The sequence below is a fragment of the Tiliqua scincoides genome, chromosome 1, assembly GCF_035046505.1.
Source record: "Tiliqua scincoides isolate rTilSci1 chromosome 1, rTilSci1.hap2, whole genome shotgun sequence".
NCBI classification, from domain to species: Eukaryota; Metazoa; Chordata; class Lepidosauria; order Squamata; family Scincidae; genus Tiliqua; species Tiliqua scincoides.
In genome coordinates, this window is record NC_089821.1 from 220,441,539 (window position 1) to 220,460,642 (window position 19,104).

Below are 19,104 nucleotides of genomic sequence, written 5' to 3' on the forward strand. Positions count from 1 at the left end.
TCAGGAAATTTAAAGAATTATGATGACAAGCTATAACTATTTGTGCTTGTCACAGCATTCTTGCTCCATTTTTCCTTCAATGCATCATCCTGAGAAAATTCTGGAGAAGAGAGCTGTTCTGAATTAGGTGCCCCATCTGAGGTTCGAACATGGAGGTAAATAGTTTTTTCTTTGGGTCTTCCTTGCCTGTGGAAATAAAGACAGAAGGGCAGCGTTAAAGGAACCCAACCTGTGATGACCAAATAATTTTCAATCTGCAACCACAATGTTTTTAGACATGGTGGCGGATATTTGAGCAAGGAATGGCATGACTGTATGTGGCAGTCAAGCACGTATGTGGAAGGATGCACCTGTCTGTCTGTCTTCCCGTGCAGATGAAAAGGAATTTGTTTTGTACAAATGATTTGCTGTACATGAGATTCTGGTCCCTTTAGCTATTTGCCTGCCACATAGAAGCTGTATGCACTATGCAACTGTATACTATGTAGTCATTTCTGCCTGGGGGTCCAATCCTATCCAATTTTCCAGTGCCGGTGCAGCTGTGCCAATGGGGCATGCACTGCATCCTGTGGTGGGGAGGCAGTCACAGAGGCCTCCTTAAGACATGGGAACCTTTGTTCCCTTACCTTGGGGATGCATTGCAACTGCACCAGTGCTAGGAAAATTGGATAGGATTGGGCCCTGAGTCTCTTCATCATTGGTTATATGACTGCTGTTCCTTAGCACAGTTTACCAGGTGTGTACAATACCTCATTGCTCATGACTGTCAAGGACTCTCAAATCTGATCCAAGTACTACAGGATACAAGGCTATAGCCCGAACCCAGTGAGCTATCATGGATTATGTGTTCATGACTCAAAGTCCACTTCAGGTCCAGATGGGAACAGGTGTATACAAGACCAGTCCTTGTGATTGGCTGGTAGTATGAAGTCTCTGGATTTGCCAGATCTCATATACTAGTTAGAGCCTCTTGACTTTTTACTAAGGCCCAACCAACAGAGCAGTATCTTCTGCTTGCTGAACCCCAGGGGTTAGCTTTCCCTTATGCTACTAGTCTCAGGGACCCTGAACTGGACTAGAATAGAACCCTCCAAGCTCCTTTCCAATTATTCCTTCTTTGAGTTACCTGCAGTTCAGCCCACTGATGGTGAGATATGGCATTAATCTTGCTAATGCCTGTTTTGCTTGGGTAGGCTGCATATGAACATACCTGTGCATATTTTCAGCATCTTCAACTGTCTCTGGTAAAGGCTTTCCTTTCGTTTCGGGTAAAAGCAGAACCAAACCACCATCAATGAGGACAATCACAGCTTCAGACACAAAGAAGAATTCAACTGAAATCACCGTATATGTCTGGTATTATATTATACAAAGTAATGTGCTTTAACAATTTGTATATCAGGATTTAAATTGCCTTACTCCTTCTGTAGGTCTCCCACTCCACAATGTGTCTTCTCGAACCTGTGCCAGCAATTTTGCTGGCGCAAGTCTGAGGAGAGAAATGGGCAGGAAGGATGCCCAAGGAAGGAATAAGACCTCATTCCATCCACTTTTGCCCCTTCTCTGCCCTGTTCTGCCTTCCCCCACCCCTCCTGCCTCTTCTACTGGTTTACCAGCTCTGGCAGGTGGCCGACAATCTGGTGACCCATGCAGGAAGGCTCCAGCCTTCCCACTGGCACTCCAGCAACACACTACTTTGCACACTGCTGGAAGTGTTTTTACAACTGCTGTTGTAAAAGTGTTGGCAGAACATTAGTTCTACCAGTGCAAAGAGCCCATGTAATTGGGCTGTGGGTACTTCTTGACCAGTGGTTCCCAGCCTTTAGAAGCTCATGGACCAGTGAGGCAAAAATTCGAATTGTCATGGATTGCATGCGGCTCTGGGTGGTCTGTCCTTCGCCCTCTCTGGTGGTCTGTCTTCCAAGTGCTCCCCTACAGACTATCAGAGAGGACAAAGAATGGACTGTCCACAGCCACAGCTGACACTTGTGGTTGTGGCTGTGGGTGGTCTCTACCTTCTTGGTAGTCTGCTGGAGACTGCTTGTTCAGCAAGACACTGGAAGTGATCAAACAAGATATTTTTTTCCCCCTGAGACCTCATGGACCACCTTTCAGGGTCTCACAGACCACCTGTGGTCCACAGACCACAAGTTGGGAACCAGTGTTTGAGACCAAGGGAAGTCCAAATAAAGGAGACTGTAATTCTTGCAAGGTAAGGAAATCTAAGCCAATGTGTTAGAGAAACAAGTATGTGCCCTGCTAAACAGAAACTGTATACACTATAAACTGTGTAGTCACTTCTGCATCTTCACCATTAGATACATGACTGCTGTTCCTTAGCACAGTTCCCTTGAATGATAATACATCTGCTAAGCTTTGATACTGCTTTCAGTCAACTAAAAAGAACAAAATCATATTCTTACCAAAGACAACAAGTGGCAGCTCTTGCCAAATATTTGCAAGTCTGTAGACAATGAACGGGGTTATGATCCCACCAATATCACACATGGAAGAGCAGACAAGAACTCCCAGGTTCCTAAAAAACAATTAATGATCTCTCATCTCTCTTTATGAACAGCATCTCTAAAGGATTCCAAAACCTCTCAAATGCCAGTTTTCCGTAAGTATTCAATGCGCACAGGAGATTTGTTCTTGTTAAATGGTCTGCCTTTTTTTTTTTAGTCCATTCGTTTGTTTTGACTGGACCACTAACCTGTCTCTCTCAGGAGTGGGTTCCGCTTCTGCCAACAATGCGCTTGCTTCTGCTATTGCTGCTGACAAAGGGTGAGGCAGGAAACCAGCAGGAAGGGGTGAATTGAGAAGTAGGTAGAGGTCAGGGGAGAAAGGGGATGTGAGGTTTGGGTGCAGGTGAAGGAAGTGTGACGCGAGGGGAAGACAATAGTTGTAAGAAATAAACATTCACAAGTCTTTAAATTAGCATACATTAAGCAGTGGAGAAAATTAAAGCCCATACAGCACAACAAAGAGCCTCTATATTTGAATGACCTGCTCTTTCAATGAGAAGCACTGATCCATCTGAGAGAAGATGTTCGCTTACCTGAGGAAAGTTGGGTATAGTTCTGGATTGACTAAGCAAACCGTTTCAAAGCACATTGTAATGCCCATTCTGCCTAAGCAACCTGCAGTCATTTTAAGCCAATAGAGATCTAGAAAGACATTGTACAATTAGCTGCTGAACACCCTTGCATGACTTCCTAAGTTTTCTGTGCAAAATTGACATTGACAGATAGATATAGTTAGGAACACTGCTTGATGGGGTAAAGGCACAATAGTTTTTGCTCATGGGAGATCAGATGTTTGTCAGCAATGGATGGACATTTCAAAAACACACGTTGCATAAAAAATACTGTTGCCCTGACAATGATGGAAACTTGTAGAAATGCCGTATGGAGAAGCAAGCCCATTGTGCACCTGATTTTCCTAAGATTTGTGCAATCCTGTTGACAGAAACTGTGTTGCATTTGATGTCCTTATCCAAGCATTTTGTATATAGGACCGAAGAGGACATAGATACAATCTCGTGTGTCAGGGTCAAGTCACCCTTCTAACTTGTTTGTGTTCGACACAGAGAGCTTAGTACAAAATGCACATGGTGGAAGATCAATTTCTAAATGCAAATAGGCTTTCAAATGGCTGGATTTTGCTGCTATATGCAGCTTCAGTTTGGACAGCACATGGAGAGGATAGGCAAGTGTGGGGGATGATTAACCCTTTCCCTCTGGTCCTATTTCCTCTCAAAATCACCCCCTCAAAGCTGTACTTTTCCACCCTGTAAGGGGAAAAGTAGAAAATAAGTACCACATTGTATCTTTTCAATAGATTACAATGAGAGGGTCTGTAAACAAACTTCCATAAGTAACTCACCTTCTGGAACTAGGGCTGTAACAAGGCAGGCAGCTCCTGCTGTCAGATTTGCTGCAGCCCAGGGATAGCGACGGCCTATGCAATCAACTGTGAGTATAAGTATGATGGCCGATGGAAATTCAACCAGAGCAGAGTAAAAAAAGTCCAGATAAATGTTGCCACCAGCAATTCCCATGTGCATGATGAGGCCCTGATAGACCACAGAGCTTGTGAACCTAGACAAAGAATACAAGTCAATTGAAGCCAGTTCTTCAAAGAATTCTTCATTCAGAAAGCCAATGTGATCTGTTCTGGTCAGATTTCATAGACAGTTTAACATGTAAACATGGGGCATGATAAGCTCATGAGGGCCTGAGTGCACAGCTGAAGAATGGCAGTGTTGGACATGCATATGGGAAGCACACATGGACCTAATGGATGGTGAAGCTCAGGCAGAAGTTGAAGACCAGATTTCATTGAATTCGGAGGGGTCCCCTCTATGATTTGCATGTACAGGTAGGCATAGCTCAAGCTCATGAAGGGCTATTGATGTGAAAAAGTTCGCTTCATTTAAAACTTTTCTATGAACTTCTCTTACCAAGTGTACATTAAAATGAGTGTGTGCTTCCGTATCTGTGGTGTTCTCACCAGGTCCACAAATGAAGGGACTAGCTTTTCACTCACTTCTTCCTCAGCTTGAAGATCCTGAAATGGCAAACAAAGGAACATTCAGTTTCATTTGGTGCAGGGGGAGACAGAAGAAAAGTCTGTTGACTTTGGGGGTTTTCAAGTCATGGTTTCAGGGATGTTTGTAAAAACTTTGAGAAGATTAGTAATGACATTTCTAAAAGCGACATTATGGAAAGCTGCCAAAACTATTTACCTGAGATTATTATTATTATTATTATTATTAACAGTATTTATATACCGCTTTTCAACAAAAAGTTCACAAAGCGGTTTACAGAGAATATCAATATCTAATGGCTCCCTGTCCCAAAAGGGCTCACAATCTAAAAAGATGCAAAGGAATACCAGCAGACAGCCACTAGAACAGACAGTGCTGGGGTGAGGTGGGCCAGTTACTCTCCCCCTGCTAAAAAAAAGGAGCACCCACTTGAAAGAGTGCCTCTTACCCAGTTAGCAGGGATAAGCAAGGAGAGGGGAACTGGAACTAGACCCCTCTCCCAAATTACCAGGATTTAAACATTTTTACAAGAGCTGTATGGGCCCTACCTTCTAGACTGGAAAAGAGAGCAATGCTTGTGGTTGCCCTTCCACCTGGGATGCTTGTGTGGTTCAGGTTGGAAATATGGAACCCCATTCCAGTTGGATCACATTTCTTTTTCATTTAAAAGTACATTAAAATGATATGATAGGTTTAAAATAAATTAAATCACCAGGAGATTTCTTTAGGTTTTTGCTGACATGATCCCTGTAAGCCATTTACCCTCAAGTTGCCCCTCCCGTGTAAATCTGCCCATGAGCCTGAAATAGCTCAGAAATGAAAAAAAAATGACTAGACTGTAAAAACGCCTTACTCTAAAAGGAAAGGCTGGGGATGGGGTTCTTTTTGCGTGTGTTTGATTTTCTAGTAGTGTGACTCATGCTGTCTATTAGCCAAGCATAAAAATGGAGCACTTGGAATTTAAAATTTATCACTTGAGAAGTTTTTTGGCACCATACCCAGATATAATGAGGAAAATGTGGAAAATTTTGGAGACTGCTTTATCCCCAGCCATGTTTATCTTCAAAGCTGTCTTATTTATTTCATTTTATACACTTTCTTTTGTGCAATCAACACTTTCTCCAAGGAGCCAAGTGTGTGCATGGTCTCCTGTCCCATTTTATCCTCCTAACAGCTCTGACTGAGAGAGAGTGACTAGCGCAAGGTAACCCAATGAGCTGCATGGCTGAGCAACAACAACAACAGTATTTATATACCGCTTTTCAACAAAAAGTTCACAAAGCGGTTTACAGAGAAAATCAAATATCTAATGGCTCCCTGTCCCAAAAGGGCTCACAATCTAAAAAGAGCAGGGATTTGAACTTAAGTCTCCCTTGTGAACTTTGAATACACTAACCATTAGACCACACTGCTTCTCACTAATGACACTAAGGGACAACTTAGTAATGTTTTGACTGGTTGCCTTGGAAATCTCATTCAGTCATTATAAGACTCGAATAACTGACTGCAGCTAGATATTTCTCCCCCAAAACTTCCTTCCTTCCTGGGCACATTCCCTGCAGTATACAAGAAATATCACCTAGTGATTATTGATGTAGTTTTCCTCCTTTGCAATCAATCCAAATATATTATTAGGTAGAGGTAACGTCAAATTTCAACCTAAAAAGGAACAAATTTGGAGAGTGCCTCTTGGCAAAATATCTATAGAAACTAAATTTCAAGAGAATCCAAGTGAATTTGTGTACAATTCATTTTTAGAGAGGTTATATCTCCAAGGTGCCACTTACAGCGCAATCCTAACAAACTTTTCAGAACCGAAGTAAGGGCAATGCAGCTCCACAGTAAGGGAACAAACATTCCTTTAACTTGAAGAGGCTTCCATGACTGTCACCCAACTGCAAAATGCAGCACATACCCCATTGACACAGCTGTCAGTGTGGGAAAGTTGGTTAGAATTTGGGCCTGTATTATATTAAAGCCAAGGTGATTCTGGAGAGTGCAACATGTGCAGGAATATCAAACACAGGAATATTCCTGAAAATCAATCCTGTGTGTAAGAAAGTTTGGATCCAACCTACAGTGGGCTGAAGTAGCACCCTATAGAGCAGGGCTGACATGGAGTGGTAGAGCATATGCTTTGAATGGTGAAAGTTGCAGATCTAATCCATGGCATTTTCTGGTAAAGAAAAATTCCTACCTGCAGCCCTGGAGAGCCCCTGCCAGTCAGTGTTGACACTATGGATCTAGATGGGCCAATGGTCTGACTCAAGGCAGCTGACCCTAAATTTATGGGTCATTGGACTGCACACCCCTCCCTTGTGTTTGCAGGGTTCATGCTTGTCAAACTGGCCTCTGTTTTGAATTCTGAAGAGAGTTGAATAGCAGCAATCCATGTGTAAGTCTGCAGCAGTAATACATTTCATTACCTCCATGGAGGGAGGTAGCTTCTTCCGGTTTCCCTTGGCAATATTCTTGATAATTTTTAGGGCTTTGTCCCCTTTTTTCTGGGCTATCAACCACCTTGGAGACTCTGGAAGGCACCTGCAACATCAAAAAGTCCAGAATCACTAGATCAGCAATTTTCAACCAGTGTGCCACAAATGGTCCACAGGTGCACCACAGAAGATTGAGGGAGGGTTGTTTATTACTAGGGCCATTGGGGGATGTGAGCCCTCCCACCAGCAGCATGGTGTGCCTTATCAATTGTCCAAAAACCGATGGTGTGCCCAGACACTTTTAGTGCCTTGTCAGTGTGCCATGAGATGACAAAAGTTGACAATCGCTGCGCTAGATGTTAGCAACGTACCTGCTAATGTGCACTATGAACAGTACACAGCTTAGGGTAACATGGTATGCTGCTCTTAGGTGAGCTTCACATCACACAAAATGGGAATCAGCATCCCCATGCCATCTACTCCACCCTTGCCTGGGTTCTCTTTTAAAACAATTGGAACATAATTGCCTTAATCCTTGTTGTTGGTTAATATTGTCCCATCTCTAATGGTTCTTCCTCTTTTGGCACCGTTGAATGTTTTCAAGATACACTAACATGCATCTACCATTGCATTGCAGTTGTACAAATCTATGGTAAGGCCACACCTGGAGTATTGTGTCCAGTTCTGGTCGCCGCATCTCAAAAAAGACATAGTGGAAATAGAAAAGGTGCAAAAGAGAGCGACTAAGATGATTACGGGGCTGGGGCACCTTCCTTACGAGGAAAGGCGTTTGGGCTTCTTCAGCCTAGAAAAGAGACGCCTGAGGGGGGACATGATTGAGACATACAAAATTATGCAGGGGATGGACAGAGTGGATAGGGAGATGCTCTTTACACTCTCACATAATACCAGAACCAGGGGACATCCACTAAAATTGAGTGTTGGGTGGGTTAGGACAGACAAAAGAAAGTATTTCTTTACTCAGCGTGTGGTCGGTCTGTGGAACTCCTTGCCAAAGGATGTGGTGCTGGCATCTAGCCTAGACACCTTTAAAAGGGGATTGGACAAGTTTGTGGAGGAAAAATCCATTACGGGGTACAAGCCATGATGTGTATGCGCAACCTCCTGATTTTAGAAATGGGTTATGTCAGAATGCCAGATGCAAGGGAGGGCACCAGGATGAGGTCTCTTATTATCTGGTGTGCTCCCTGGGGCATTTGGTGGGCTGCTGTGAGATACAGGAAGCTGGACTAGATGGGCCTATGGCCTCATCCAGTGGGGCTGTTCTTATGTTCTTATGTAGATGAGACATCCAAATAAAAGTTCAATCAGAGATATGTTTTCTCTGGGGAAAATAGTGTATCTAACTGGGCTTTCCCTTGTCACTACAGGCATTTGGCTGTACTTTCTATTACTGGCATTTTAGGTTCACTGTTCCATTTTCTCTGGGAGTGGTAATGGAAGTCTTGCTTACCAGTAATACAGCAAGAAGAAGAAGTTTGGCAGCGTTACTGCAATCTGTAGCCATCTCCAGTGGGGAATTGCATAAGCAATAGCATCAAGGATCAGAAGTCCAACAGTAAAGGCCGCTTGGTACACGATGCTAACTATTTTTCTGTAGCGTGGGCCAACAAATTCTGCGACTTTGAAAAGTGGGAAAACGTTATCTGTTAATTCAAGCCCTGATAATCTTGGTGCCGTGCTACAAAAACGCCTGCACTGGCACTTGTGCAAGAATTCACAGAAAGCAATATAATTCAGCGAATGTAGTAAGTTTTCTCTTTGTGCTCTGGATCCAAGCCAAAGCTTCAATCCCAGCACCTTTCCAAGATACTAAATGAAATGTAAGATAATTTATTAATATGTTAAGAGCGTGAGCCTAACCCCTTATGTTGGTGCTTTCCAGCACCAACATAAGGGCAATGCAGCTCTGAGGTCAGGGAACAAACATTCCCTTACTTTGGGGGGGCCTCTGAAAGTGACACCCAACTGCTGGATGCAGCACACGTCCCATTGGCACTGATATGCCAGTGCTCGAAAGTACTGGCATAAGGGGTTAGGATTGCGCCCTAAAACTACTACTCATTGCTAGGGGATCTTAAACATGTTCTTTTTTCATTCACAATTACAGTGACACACCAAAACCAAAATAGTCTACCCCCCATGCCAGATGTACTCTGAATACAAAATTTGCCCTGTTGAGTCATCAGTTACAGTTGGCATCCTTCAGTCTCGGAAGACTATGGTGTCACGCTCTGAATGGTGGTTCTGGAACAGAGTGTCCTCTCCAGTGCGCGAAGCCTGGGTAAAGCAGGTATGGAGGATAGGCTGTTACCCATGCAGCAAATCCCCCCTCTCCACGTCACTGAAATGGTCCAATGGAAAGGCAGAGGCCAATATGGTTGGTTCCAGTGGCGTCGCAGGAGTTGCCAGAACATGACTGTGTTCAGCCACAAACTGCCTCAGGGACTCCGGCTCCGGATTTTGCCTCGAGGTTGACTCCTGAAGCCCTTTCCATAACTGGATGTAGCCACAAGGCAGTGGAGGTTTGGGATCAGAGTTTTCCTTCTCTCAGATGAGCTGCCTTCCCAGGCTGACGAGTCCCATCTACCCGGTGGCTGTTTAGTCGCCTCTTACGACAAGTACAGCCAAACTGAGGGCCTATTCTTATCCCCAGCCCCCAGGGGTATGAGTCATCAGTTACAGCTTTGATTAATCTTCTCTATAAACCTTATAGCTGCATTAACATATTACTTACTTTTTCATGTATGAATCAAGTACCATTCATTTCATGGAAGGCTACTGAACTGGCCTCATTTCTCCTTAACTTCGTTGTGGTTGAAGGGGGGGGGGGAAAGACTGGACATTCTTACTTTCAAATTTAATTCCCAGATTATGGAACTACCAACAGCCTTACTCAGTATGTAGCCTGTCAACCAGCCCCCTTTGCTGACTAGTCCTTGTATCAAACGGAAGACCACTATCCATGCGTAGTTCGGTGCAATGGCCATGAGGACACCAGAGATGGAATTTATAAGGATGGTAATCAACAAGCATCGTTTACGACCAAACCTGAAGAGAGAAAAAAAAGGCACCTGACATTATTACGCACATGAAAATGTGACATGGATACGCATCACAATGACTGCTACAGAAATTAAAAAGGTAACCTAAATTATTGTTGGAAAACAACAACCAGTTCATTTTAACTTATCAGTAGAACTAATAATTTTTCTTTCAGGTTTTGTAAAAATAGGCTTTTTTAAGACTGCAATTCTATGCATGCTGACCTGGGAGTAAGTCCCACTAAACTCAATGGGGCTTACCTCCAAGTAGACATGCCTTGGATAGTGCTGTTAATGTCTTTATAGGTTAACATAAGAAACATAAAAGAATTTTCAAGAAAAGATGTAAAATAGATTATTCAGACTATCTTTCCTCATCTGCATGCCAGCATGTATCCAGCATGTATCCTCTTAACGCTCCTTTCTTATGACAAACCTGTGTTTTCCGCTGCACCTGTAAGGGGATTTTTGGCTTCTGAAGGTCTCCTTGGGGTAAGAGGACATTTATCCCCTTGCCTTGGGGTAAGCCCCAACAACTGCTGTGGGGTAACTCAGATCTGCAGCAGCAATACTGCTGGCTCAAGTCCATGTTGCCCCCTGCAGGTGAATGTTCTGGCCTGAAGACTTTTTTATTCAGGAAAGCCTTTGAGCCCTGATAAGGGCTGCTTTTATAACGCATCTTTTACTGCATGCTTTTAATCTGCTGCTGATATGTATTTTATCTTGTTTTAATTGTTTTTTATTGTTTTTTATTTTTTAATGTTTATTTGTATTTTACTTTGTATTTTAAATTTGATTGTTAGCTGCCTTGGGTGCCCTTCGGGGAGAAAGGCGGAATACAAATCTAATAAATAAATAAATAAATAAATGGTTGGTTGGCAACTTTCAGTCTCGAAAGACTATGGTATAAGCCTACAGCATCCGGTATTCCTAGGCGGTCTCCCATCCAAGTACTAACCAGGCCTGACCCTGCTTAGCTTCCGAGATCAGACGAGATCCAGCATGTGCAGGGTAACAGTTGCTGCAATAAATAAATAAATAAATAAATAAATAAATAAGGCCTGGAAAGGGGTTTGGGATTCAGCATGCACCACTGCTGCCATTCCCACCCCTGGGCCTGATTCACCCATCTCCTGCCTCATCTCCTCTATGTTCTGCCCTCCCCCCACCCTGTTACGCCACCTGTGTTGGGCTTATCTGCTCCATGGTCTCCCAATGTCCACCAGTGCATGAAGGAAGGCTCTGGCCACCATTTTTCTGGCACTACTATTGGATAGGATTGGGCTGTAATTCTGAAGTAAGCAATAGAAGCCAGTGATTAGTGCAAATATTTTAGCTGTCTCAATACATAGTGGCCTGTATACCATTAAGTTAGAAGCAACATTTTCCTAGCAAAAACATACAGTACTCCATTCTGAATAACCTTTTAGTTTTCCAAAATTATTCTTACTAAGGAAATCACAAACAGATATAGAAATAGAAAAGAAATAGAAAAGTTGACCAACCTGTCCGCCAAGTATCCAATGCTTACGGAGCCAACAAAAAACCCCACATTCACACATGACTGAAACAGGTCCAGTTTCCAGGCATCCTCACACACCAGGTCAAACTAAACAAAAGACACGTGCAGGTTAGAGAAAATACATGAACAATTATCCCAGTCCTTTATTATTATCTTCCTTGAGGGCCTCTTTCCTCCTTAGTTTGAAGATGTTCCCCTGTTGGCATCCTTCAGTCTCGGAAGACTATGGTGTCACGCTCTGAATGGTGGTTCTGGAACAGAGTGTCCTCTCCAGTGCGTGAAGCCTGGGTAAAGTAGGTATGGAGGATAGACTGTTACCCATGCAGCAAATCCCCCCTCTCCACGTCGCTGAAATGGTCCAATGGAAAGGCAGAGGCCAATATGGTTGGTTCCAGCGGCGTTGCAGGAGTTGCCAGAACGTGACTGTGTTCAGCCATGAACTGCCTCAGGGACTCCAGCTCCGGATTTTGCCTCAAGGTTGACTCCTGAAGCCTTTTCCATAACTGGATGTAGCCAAAAGGCAGTGGAGGTTTGGGATCAGAGTTTTCCTTCTCTCAGATGAGCTGCCTTCCCAGGCTGACCAGTCCCATCTACCCGGTGGCTGTTTAGTCGCCTCTTACGACAAGTACAGCCAAACTGAAGATGTTACCACTATTTTTTCCACTAGGGTTATGTGAGATTTCAGGATAATGTCAGGTAATATTAAATCTTTCCAAGATATTCTCTCAGGGTTTTATCCTAAAATGATTTACTACTTTTCCATATCCATCTCTGACATATGCCCTTTCTGAACATAGTAGAACACATCCCAGTATAAACCATATATGTCATTCTGAAATATTGTGGCCTTTTCAGCACTTAAGGCATTACAGTATATGCCATGAGTCTACCATTCCTGGTATCCAAGCCATTGAGTAACATATCAAAACGACTATAAACAACAATTCAGGCTGCAATCCTATTCACAGTTACCTGGAAGGAAGTCCCATTGAACTCAATGTTCAATAGAACATGGTAAACACCAGAAATCTGTGCCATTAGATACAACAACATAATTATGGGTAGGGGGGGGGAAGTTTAAGAGCAGTTGTTAAAACCAACATTACTGTTGTGAGCACTGTTGTATACAATCATCATGGGGGGGGGCATAGACAGACACACACCATACAGTGTAAATCAAATTAACAGCACAATTTTAGATATGTTGCTCAGAAATGTCCCATTTTGTTCACTAGAGCTTGTTCCCAGGTAAGCAGGTTTAGGATTGCAGCCACCCAAAGCCCAAATGAATAGGACAGATTTTGCCTGGTGCCTAAAGGATAACATTCCTCATGTGTTTTCTTCTATTGCAGATGTGCAGGCACTCTAGTTCGATTTAAAGGGACTGTGCCAATGCCTTCATTCACACAGTGCCTTTAAATAAAACAGGAAGTCCTGCACTTCTGTGTTTGGGAAAAAAAAACTGTGCCTGGAGCAAGGCAAGGAGTCAGGTGATCCACTTTCTGCTCTCTTTTAGCAGATGGAAAGCAAATCAGTGCCTGTTGCATTCATAGGAGGCTGGAGGTAGGTGGCGGCGAAGGAAGACTTTTGAAGGGCAGCCCCAACCCACCAATCCGCCCCTCCCACAATCTGCCACTGAAGCAACCTGTATCACCTCACCTAATGGTTGCCCTACCACTGGCAGATCTCTCATGGGACAGAATTCCACAATTGAGTTGTAACCACAGAGAACACCTTCCCTTTGACAGCCACCTGCCTAATCCAGTGGTGGGCTTGGAAAGGGGAAAATGTACCAAAAGCTGCATTCATGCAGGAAGCATTCTGAGGCTTCCAACATGATCTTAAGCAGTACTTCCAGTTTTCCGGAGGTACTTCAGAAGGCTTTCCCGGTCATTCTTAGCGTTGCGCAAGGCTCTGTTGCACTGGGTGGGTTTGGGGGATGGTGTGGTGCGGGTGGTGGCATTGCAGATCTTTGCCCCAGAGTGTGGTGAGGGGCAGGTCCATTACTGACCTAGGGGTAAATCCTATCCAACTTTCCAGCACCAGCGTAGCCGCAATGAAGATATGAGGTAAGGGAACAAATGTTGTCATACCTTAAGGAGGCCTCTGAGACTGCCTTCCCACCACAGGATGTAGTACATGCCCTATTGACATGGCTGGACCGGCACTGGAATATAGGATTGGGTCCCTAATGTCTGCAAGGGTGACATGTCTGCAATGTCACTCAGAGAAGGGCCCCTAGTGACAATTTCATCTGCTGGGTGGGCTCATAGGGAAATAGGTGGTACTTTGGAACCTTTATCCCAAATTGCTTTGCGTTTAGTGCTGTACTTTGGTAAAGTCTGTAAGCAAACATCTAACAACTTAAGGTTTCTTACCTCACTCACGATGGATGATCCTGGGAAATCGTAAAGCCAGCCATCTTGGCAAGCAGCAAGAGGAATACTGCTGCTGTTCCAGGAACTGGTGAAATTATCTAGAGGATTTGTGCAGCTCAGCCCTGTTCTGTTCCAGTCCACATCATATCTCTTGCACTGACCAGTGAATGCGTCCCCATGGGCCTCTCCTCTTGGAACTGTGAAATTCCGCTCCTCTTCCAGACTCCAGCTGCATCTGCTGCTGAACGTGGCAACTCCAGGACTCCGGCAGTAGTGCTCTGGTATAAGACCAAGGAAGACAATACCGACATAGATGGGTGGGAAGGCAGCAGAGAGAAAGCATAGGATCAAAAATGCCCTTTTCTGGTACAAGTCAAACTCTCCGATATGTTCTAAAATGTCATCTAAGGTGGGCATTCTTGCAAATGAAGCAACTCATTGAAAAGAACAAACTAATGTGCTCTTCTCAGCACCGCTCCGCATTTTGTTGGCAGCAAAGCTGTTTAAAATAACAGCATGAGAGAAGATCAAAAGTCACCATGAAGTAATTAATTCACTTTGTAAATCGACAAACCATGCATTACAATCTGGATTCTGAATGTGTCATTTCACACCAGACTTGAATTCTCCTAGCCTGCACATTCCACTAGTTGGGAGGTTGGTCATTCCATGTGCCCTAATCTTGGACCACTAATGCTCATTAACAAAACCATATCTTTATGATCAGGTTATATAGATGATGGGTTGCATCCAGAGTAACACTTCTGCTCTTTGTGAATGCAAGCTTCCCCCACCAATGGAAGACTGGGGACCCCCCTGTCAATTCCACCCCTCTCCCAGGGGCCTACCCACCCCTTGCCCCTGTTACGCCCTCCCTGCACTGTTCACTGTAGCCAAATATTCTTATTAGAGAGAAGGTTGCCGTGAAGCCTGGCAATAGTAAAAGCTATTTTAGAATCATGTCTAAGAACCAGAGCAGGACTGGGGCACAATCGCCTGGTACTGAAAGAGGTGTGTCATATGCTTCCCCCTTTACCTGGTGATGCTTTAGTCCAGTGGTCTTCAAACATTTTCATTCCCGTAAGTTGCCCCGATCCCACCAATGATGCTGTGGGACCCCATTGGGGTCCCAACCCTAAGGTTGAAGAACCCACCACTCTCCCCTCCTCCACACGTCCTCTTCTGCTCCATCCTCTTCTTCCTTGGAGAAAAGGCTCTGATGGCATTCTTAACATATAGGCAGAATCATGCGGGGGAAAAGGTGCTCCTTCAAGTACCCAGGGCCTAAGCTGCGCAGGGCTCTGAAGGCAGGCGCCAGCATTTGAACTGTACAGGCAGGCAATCAGTGAAACTATTTTGAAACTGCTGAGAGATGCTCACCTCAGCTGGTCTGGCTGAACAGTATGGCAGCTGCACTTGGAATAAACTGAAATTTCTGTACAGTCTTCAAGGCAACCATGTTCTTCAGCAGTCTAATCTGGAAACTACCAAAACCTGGATGAGTGGCTATTTCTGTCCAAAATTATACGTAGTCAGGTTAGAGGCATCTACAGGGACATGTGCCGGGGTCCATGACACAAAGGTCATTGGGGAGAATTGTGATTGGTTGAAAGGGATAGGGGGAGGAGGAAATGTGTTCTTCCTTCTCTCCCTGCCCATCCCAGACATTGTAGTATGCTGTGCCAGGCAAAGGGAGAAAGGGGGGAACATACAGAAGACTGAGAGCCTGACCCTATTGGGCGCAGCGCTGGCACTGCAGCCCCAGCACCAGCGCTGGGTGTCGCAAAAGTGCTGTAAGGCACTTTCCTGCCAGTGGGAGGCACCCAGTGCCAGTGGAGAGGCTAGCGCCACTTGGTGCTGGGCCTCAGCGCTGGAAGGATACCAATGAAGAGCTCCTGGTGATATATATCCCTGCTGACTGGCGGGGAGGCTTTTTGGGGTAGAGTGAGGGCGGGGGACAGTAGGCGGGGTGGGGAGGGTGAGCCACATGGCAGATCAGGTGCGGGAGGGTATGGGAATGACAGCAGAAGCTGTCGCCAAATCCTATGCTCCCCTTCAGAGCCATGGAGCCCAACACAGGCCTCCTCGGTTTTGTGCTAGCTCAGGAGCTGGCGCAGATCCATTGGAGCCAGCGGAGTTCTACATGGGGAAAGGGAACCAATGTTCCTTTACCCCGAGGAGACTCCGGTTGCTTCTCTGGCCCTGCAGGAATCATCAGCACCACTGTACCATGCAACACTGGCAGCCCTAAGATTGGGCTGCCTGAGTGGTAATGGAGGGATCCAAGCATAGGCTGACCTCCAAGGCCCACAAGGAACTGGAGGCACCCTTGTTTGTCTCAGGAGCAAAATTAGCACAGAAATAAAAGCCCAGACACTGATGAAATCCTGATCATTGAACTGCAGCATGCACTTCAGTTGGCAGCCTCTTGATAAACTATGAGATCTAGTGAAAATGCTAGAGCTGGAAGTTGAACCCTTCTTTGTTTTTTAAAGCAAGGCCTTTCAACACAGAAGGCCCAGATGCTCTGCAGTAAATTTGCATCCAAAAATGCTTCTTTGGGGCCACTTCTCCTTCTGTATAATCAATAACCCTGACAGTTTACAAAATAGCATAATCTCACGCTTTGGGCTCAAAATGTGCACGTACAGACACCTGTACTCTGAACTCCAGACACTAAAACAGAGAGAGAGAGAGAGAGAGAGAGAAGATGTACCAGAAGACTGTTGCTTGGCAGCTCCATCTCAAATAGCTGACTGGGATTGAAGGTTTAGAAATTCCCCTAAAGAAAATATCGCCCGAGCACACTTTGTTTTAATTCTGAACAAGTGGTGAAGGCTTGTGATCCTTACAATGGGATCTATCCAATGGCAGAACACATGATACCTCTGAAAGAAAGGAGACTATTTCCACCACACAAAGAATCACACTGCTGTCTGTGTGATCAAGATAACTGGGTCAAAGACAATTGTAGGGAGCTCTAGATTACCTACATAGAATACCTACATAAATTACCCAGCTAACTGGTCAAAGAGACTCTTTCAAGTGGTGATCCTTTTATATACAGGAGAGGAAGGCACAATCCTATCCTGTGCTAGAATAGGCAAGCCAAGAATAGAATAGGCAAGCCAAGCCTCCTGAGGTGGCACAAATTCAAGGACAGTAGAGCTGCTCCGAGCTCTCTGGGACTGGGGATTGGGATCTGGCATAACTGCTGGGTCCCAGCCCCACCTCCTGCTCCCCAACTGCTCGCCCCTAGGGCAGCCCATCACCCTCCCTCAAGGAACTTGTGCCAGCCTAACGTGCAGTTAGGATTGCGCTGGAAGAGTAATTGTCCCTTTTCTCCCCAGCACAGTGTCTTTCTAGTGGTGTTGCTAGTGTCATTCAATTATTTGATTGACATTCAGTCAAAATTATTTGATTTTATCTGTAAACTTTGTGAACCTTTTTGTTAAAAAGCAGTACAACAGCAACAGCAGCAACAACAACAACTATATTCAGTCCAGCACAGTGAACAATAGATTGAATGGACTAATGGGAAGGGTTGTGTTCATTAATGACAAAAGTCTGTTATCTCTGAATCTGTTGAAATTAATGGCGATGCACATGTACAAAACTCCTATGACTAATTTTTAATGAAGCAGAAATGTCTGTTGTTTCTGAAGTCAGACTGGGAAGAGGGTAGGTTCAGGGGCAGCAGCGTCTGCTGAATCCTTACCCCCTTCCCAGCCTCAATTACCTGACCTGGGTCCACAAAGACTGACAACAATGATATTGCCAGCGCAGGTTCAAGCAGACCTAGCACACACCTATCCCGGGGCAAGGGAATAAATGTTCCCTTACCCTGAGGAGGCCTCTGGAGGCCAAAACTTCTGCAGGATATAGCAGGTGCCACGTTGGTGCTGCTATATTGCCACACAGGGAGTCAGTGAGGATTGAGCTGCCCCCCAGTGATAAAGCAAGAAATACCAGAGTCTCCTCAGTTTAGGCAAGAATCTTCAAGGAGACTGCAGTGGAGTAAGTAGGTTCCCAGCTACTGTTTATAAATCCAGTACTAGGGTTCATTTGGACCGCCTGCTGACCCTGTTCCATTAAGAGATTTCGCTCTCAGACAATGGTATAAATATTTGTCAGAAGTCTGTTTCAAGCAACGTAACAAGAACCACAAGTAAATGCAGGCATCTGATTAAAAATTATACTGTCAACTGAATCTCATCCAATTCATTGCCGTGGGAGGCCACTTACATTTAGTCCAGACTTGGCTGTGCTTGAACATGAACAAATCCTACCCGCCCTGACATTGTATCTTTTCTCTTTAGTGCTTAGTTTTTTAATCAACACAAATCAAAAGACAGTCCTGAATGCCCTACTCCAGGCTGTAAAGAGCAAACCTGCCCCTTCTTTGGAGGAAATAACTTCCTTTTCTATTGAGTCTTGTTTTGACTCATTATTAAAGTCCATGGTAAGTCTTTAAAGTATTTTCAAACAGGTTTTTGTGGAAAAAAATCCATTATGAGAATTACGTTCATCCCTCCTTGGCTCTTTCTACAAACTATATTTATTGTCGTCAGTAGCTCTAGTTTTGACCAGACTTCAACGCAATTGTATTCCAAGTGAATTCATAGCTAGTGACTGGTCTTTTGAGCTCTTGTGCAACATGTTATGCAAAACCATCGGTAAAGTTCTTGGGGATTTTTGTCCGAGCAGTGCAGAGTTGTGTGCATTTGCCAAGAAGGATTGTTTGCTGTTACTGACATCCAGTTAGAATGTTCCCTTCTGCAGTTAGCTTAATTGGAAAGCTAACAGCGGGCCAAATCATTCCTTTCAAAATGGGGCTTGTTTATTGTGAAAAGGTAATATATCAAGGAATGAAAAGGAAAAGACTTTCAGAGTACCTCTGAACATTTGCCTATCCTTGCTTTTGTTTGCCGCTTAATAGTGTTGTCTCTCATTTTCAATGACTTGCTAAGTGTTTTTACTATCCAACAACTGCTTTCTAAAATGTTTGGTCTCAGCAGCTACCGTGTGTAGCATCACAATGAGGACTAAACCGAAATTACTCCTGATTTTTCAAATTCATTTTTGCTGCCATCCGGAAAACCACCTCCCTCTTCACCTTTTTTTCCAGGACTTCTTTTGTAAACACAGCTGTTCA

At 44.4% G+C, this 19,104-nt stretch overlaps 1 protein-coding gene across 1 annotated transcript; it reads right to left on the reverse strand.

The window, feature by feature from the left end:
* Nucleotides 1-17: 17 nt before the first annotated feature.
* Nucleotides 18-14,366, reverse strand: LOC136647356 (solute carrier family 22 member 2-like). Its single transcript, XM_066622843.1, has 11 exons — nt 13,950-14,366; nt 11,555-11,658; nt 9,902-10,056; nt 8,459-8,627; nt 6,976-7,090; nt 4,463-4,569; nt 3,886-4,100; nt 3,059-3,167; nt 2,424-2,536; nt 1,211-1,310; nt 18-186 (listed from the first exon to the last, which is right to left on the reverse strand). The coding sequence occupies exons 1-11, from the start codon at nt 14,364-14,366 to the stop codon at nt 18-20; spliced, it is 1,773 nt and encodes a 590-aa protein (XP_066478940.1).
* Between the last annotated feature and the right edge of the window lie 4,738 nt (nt 14,367-19,104).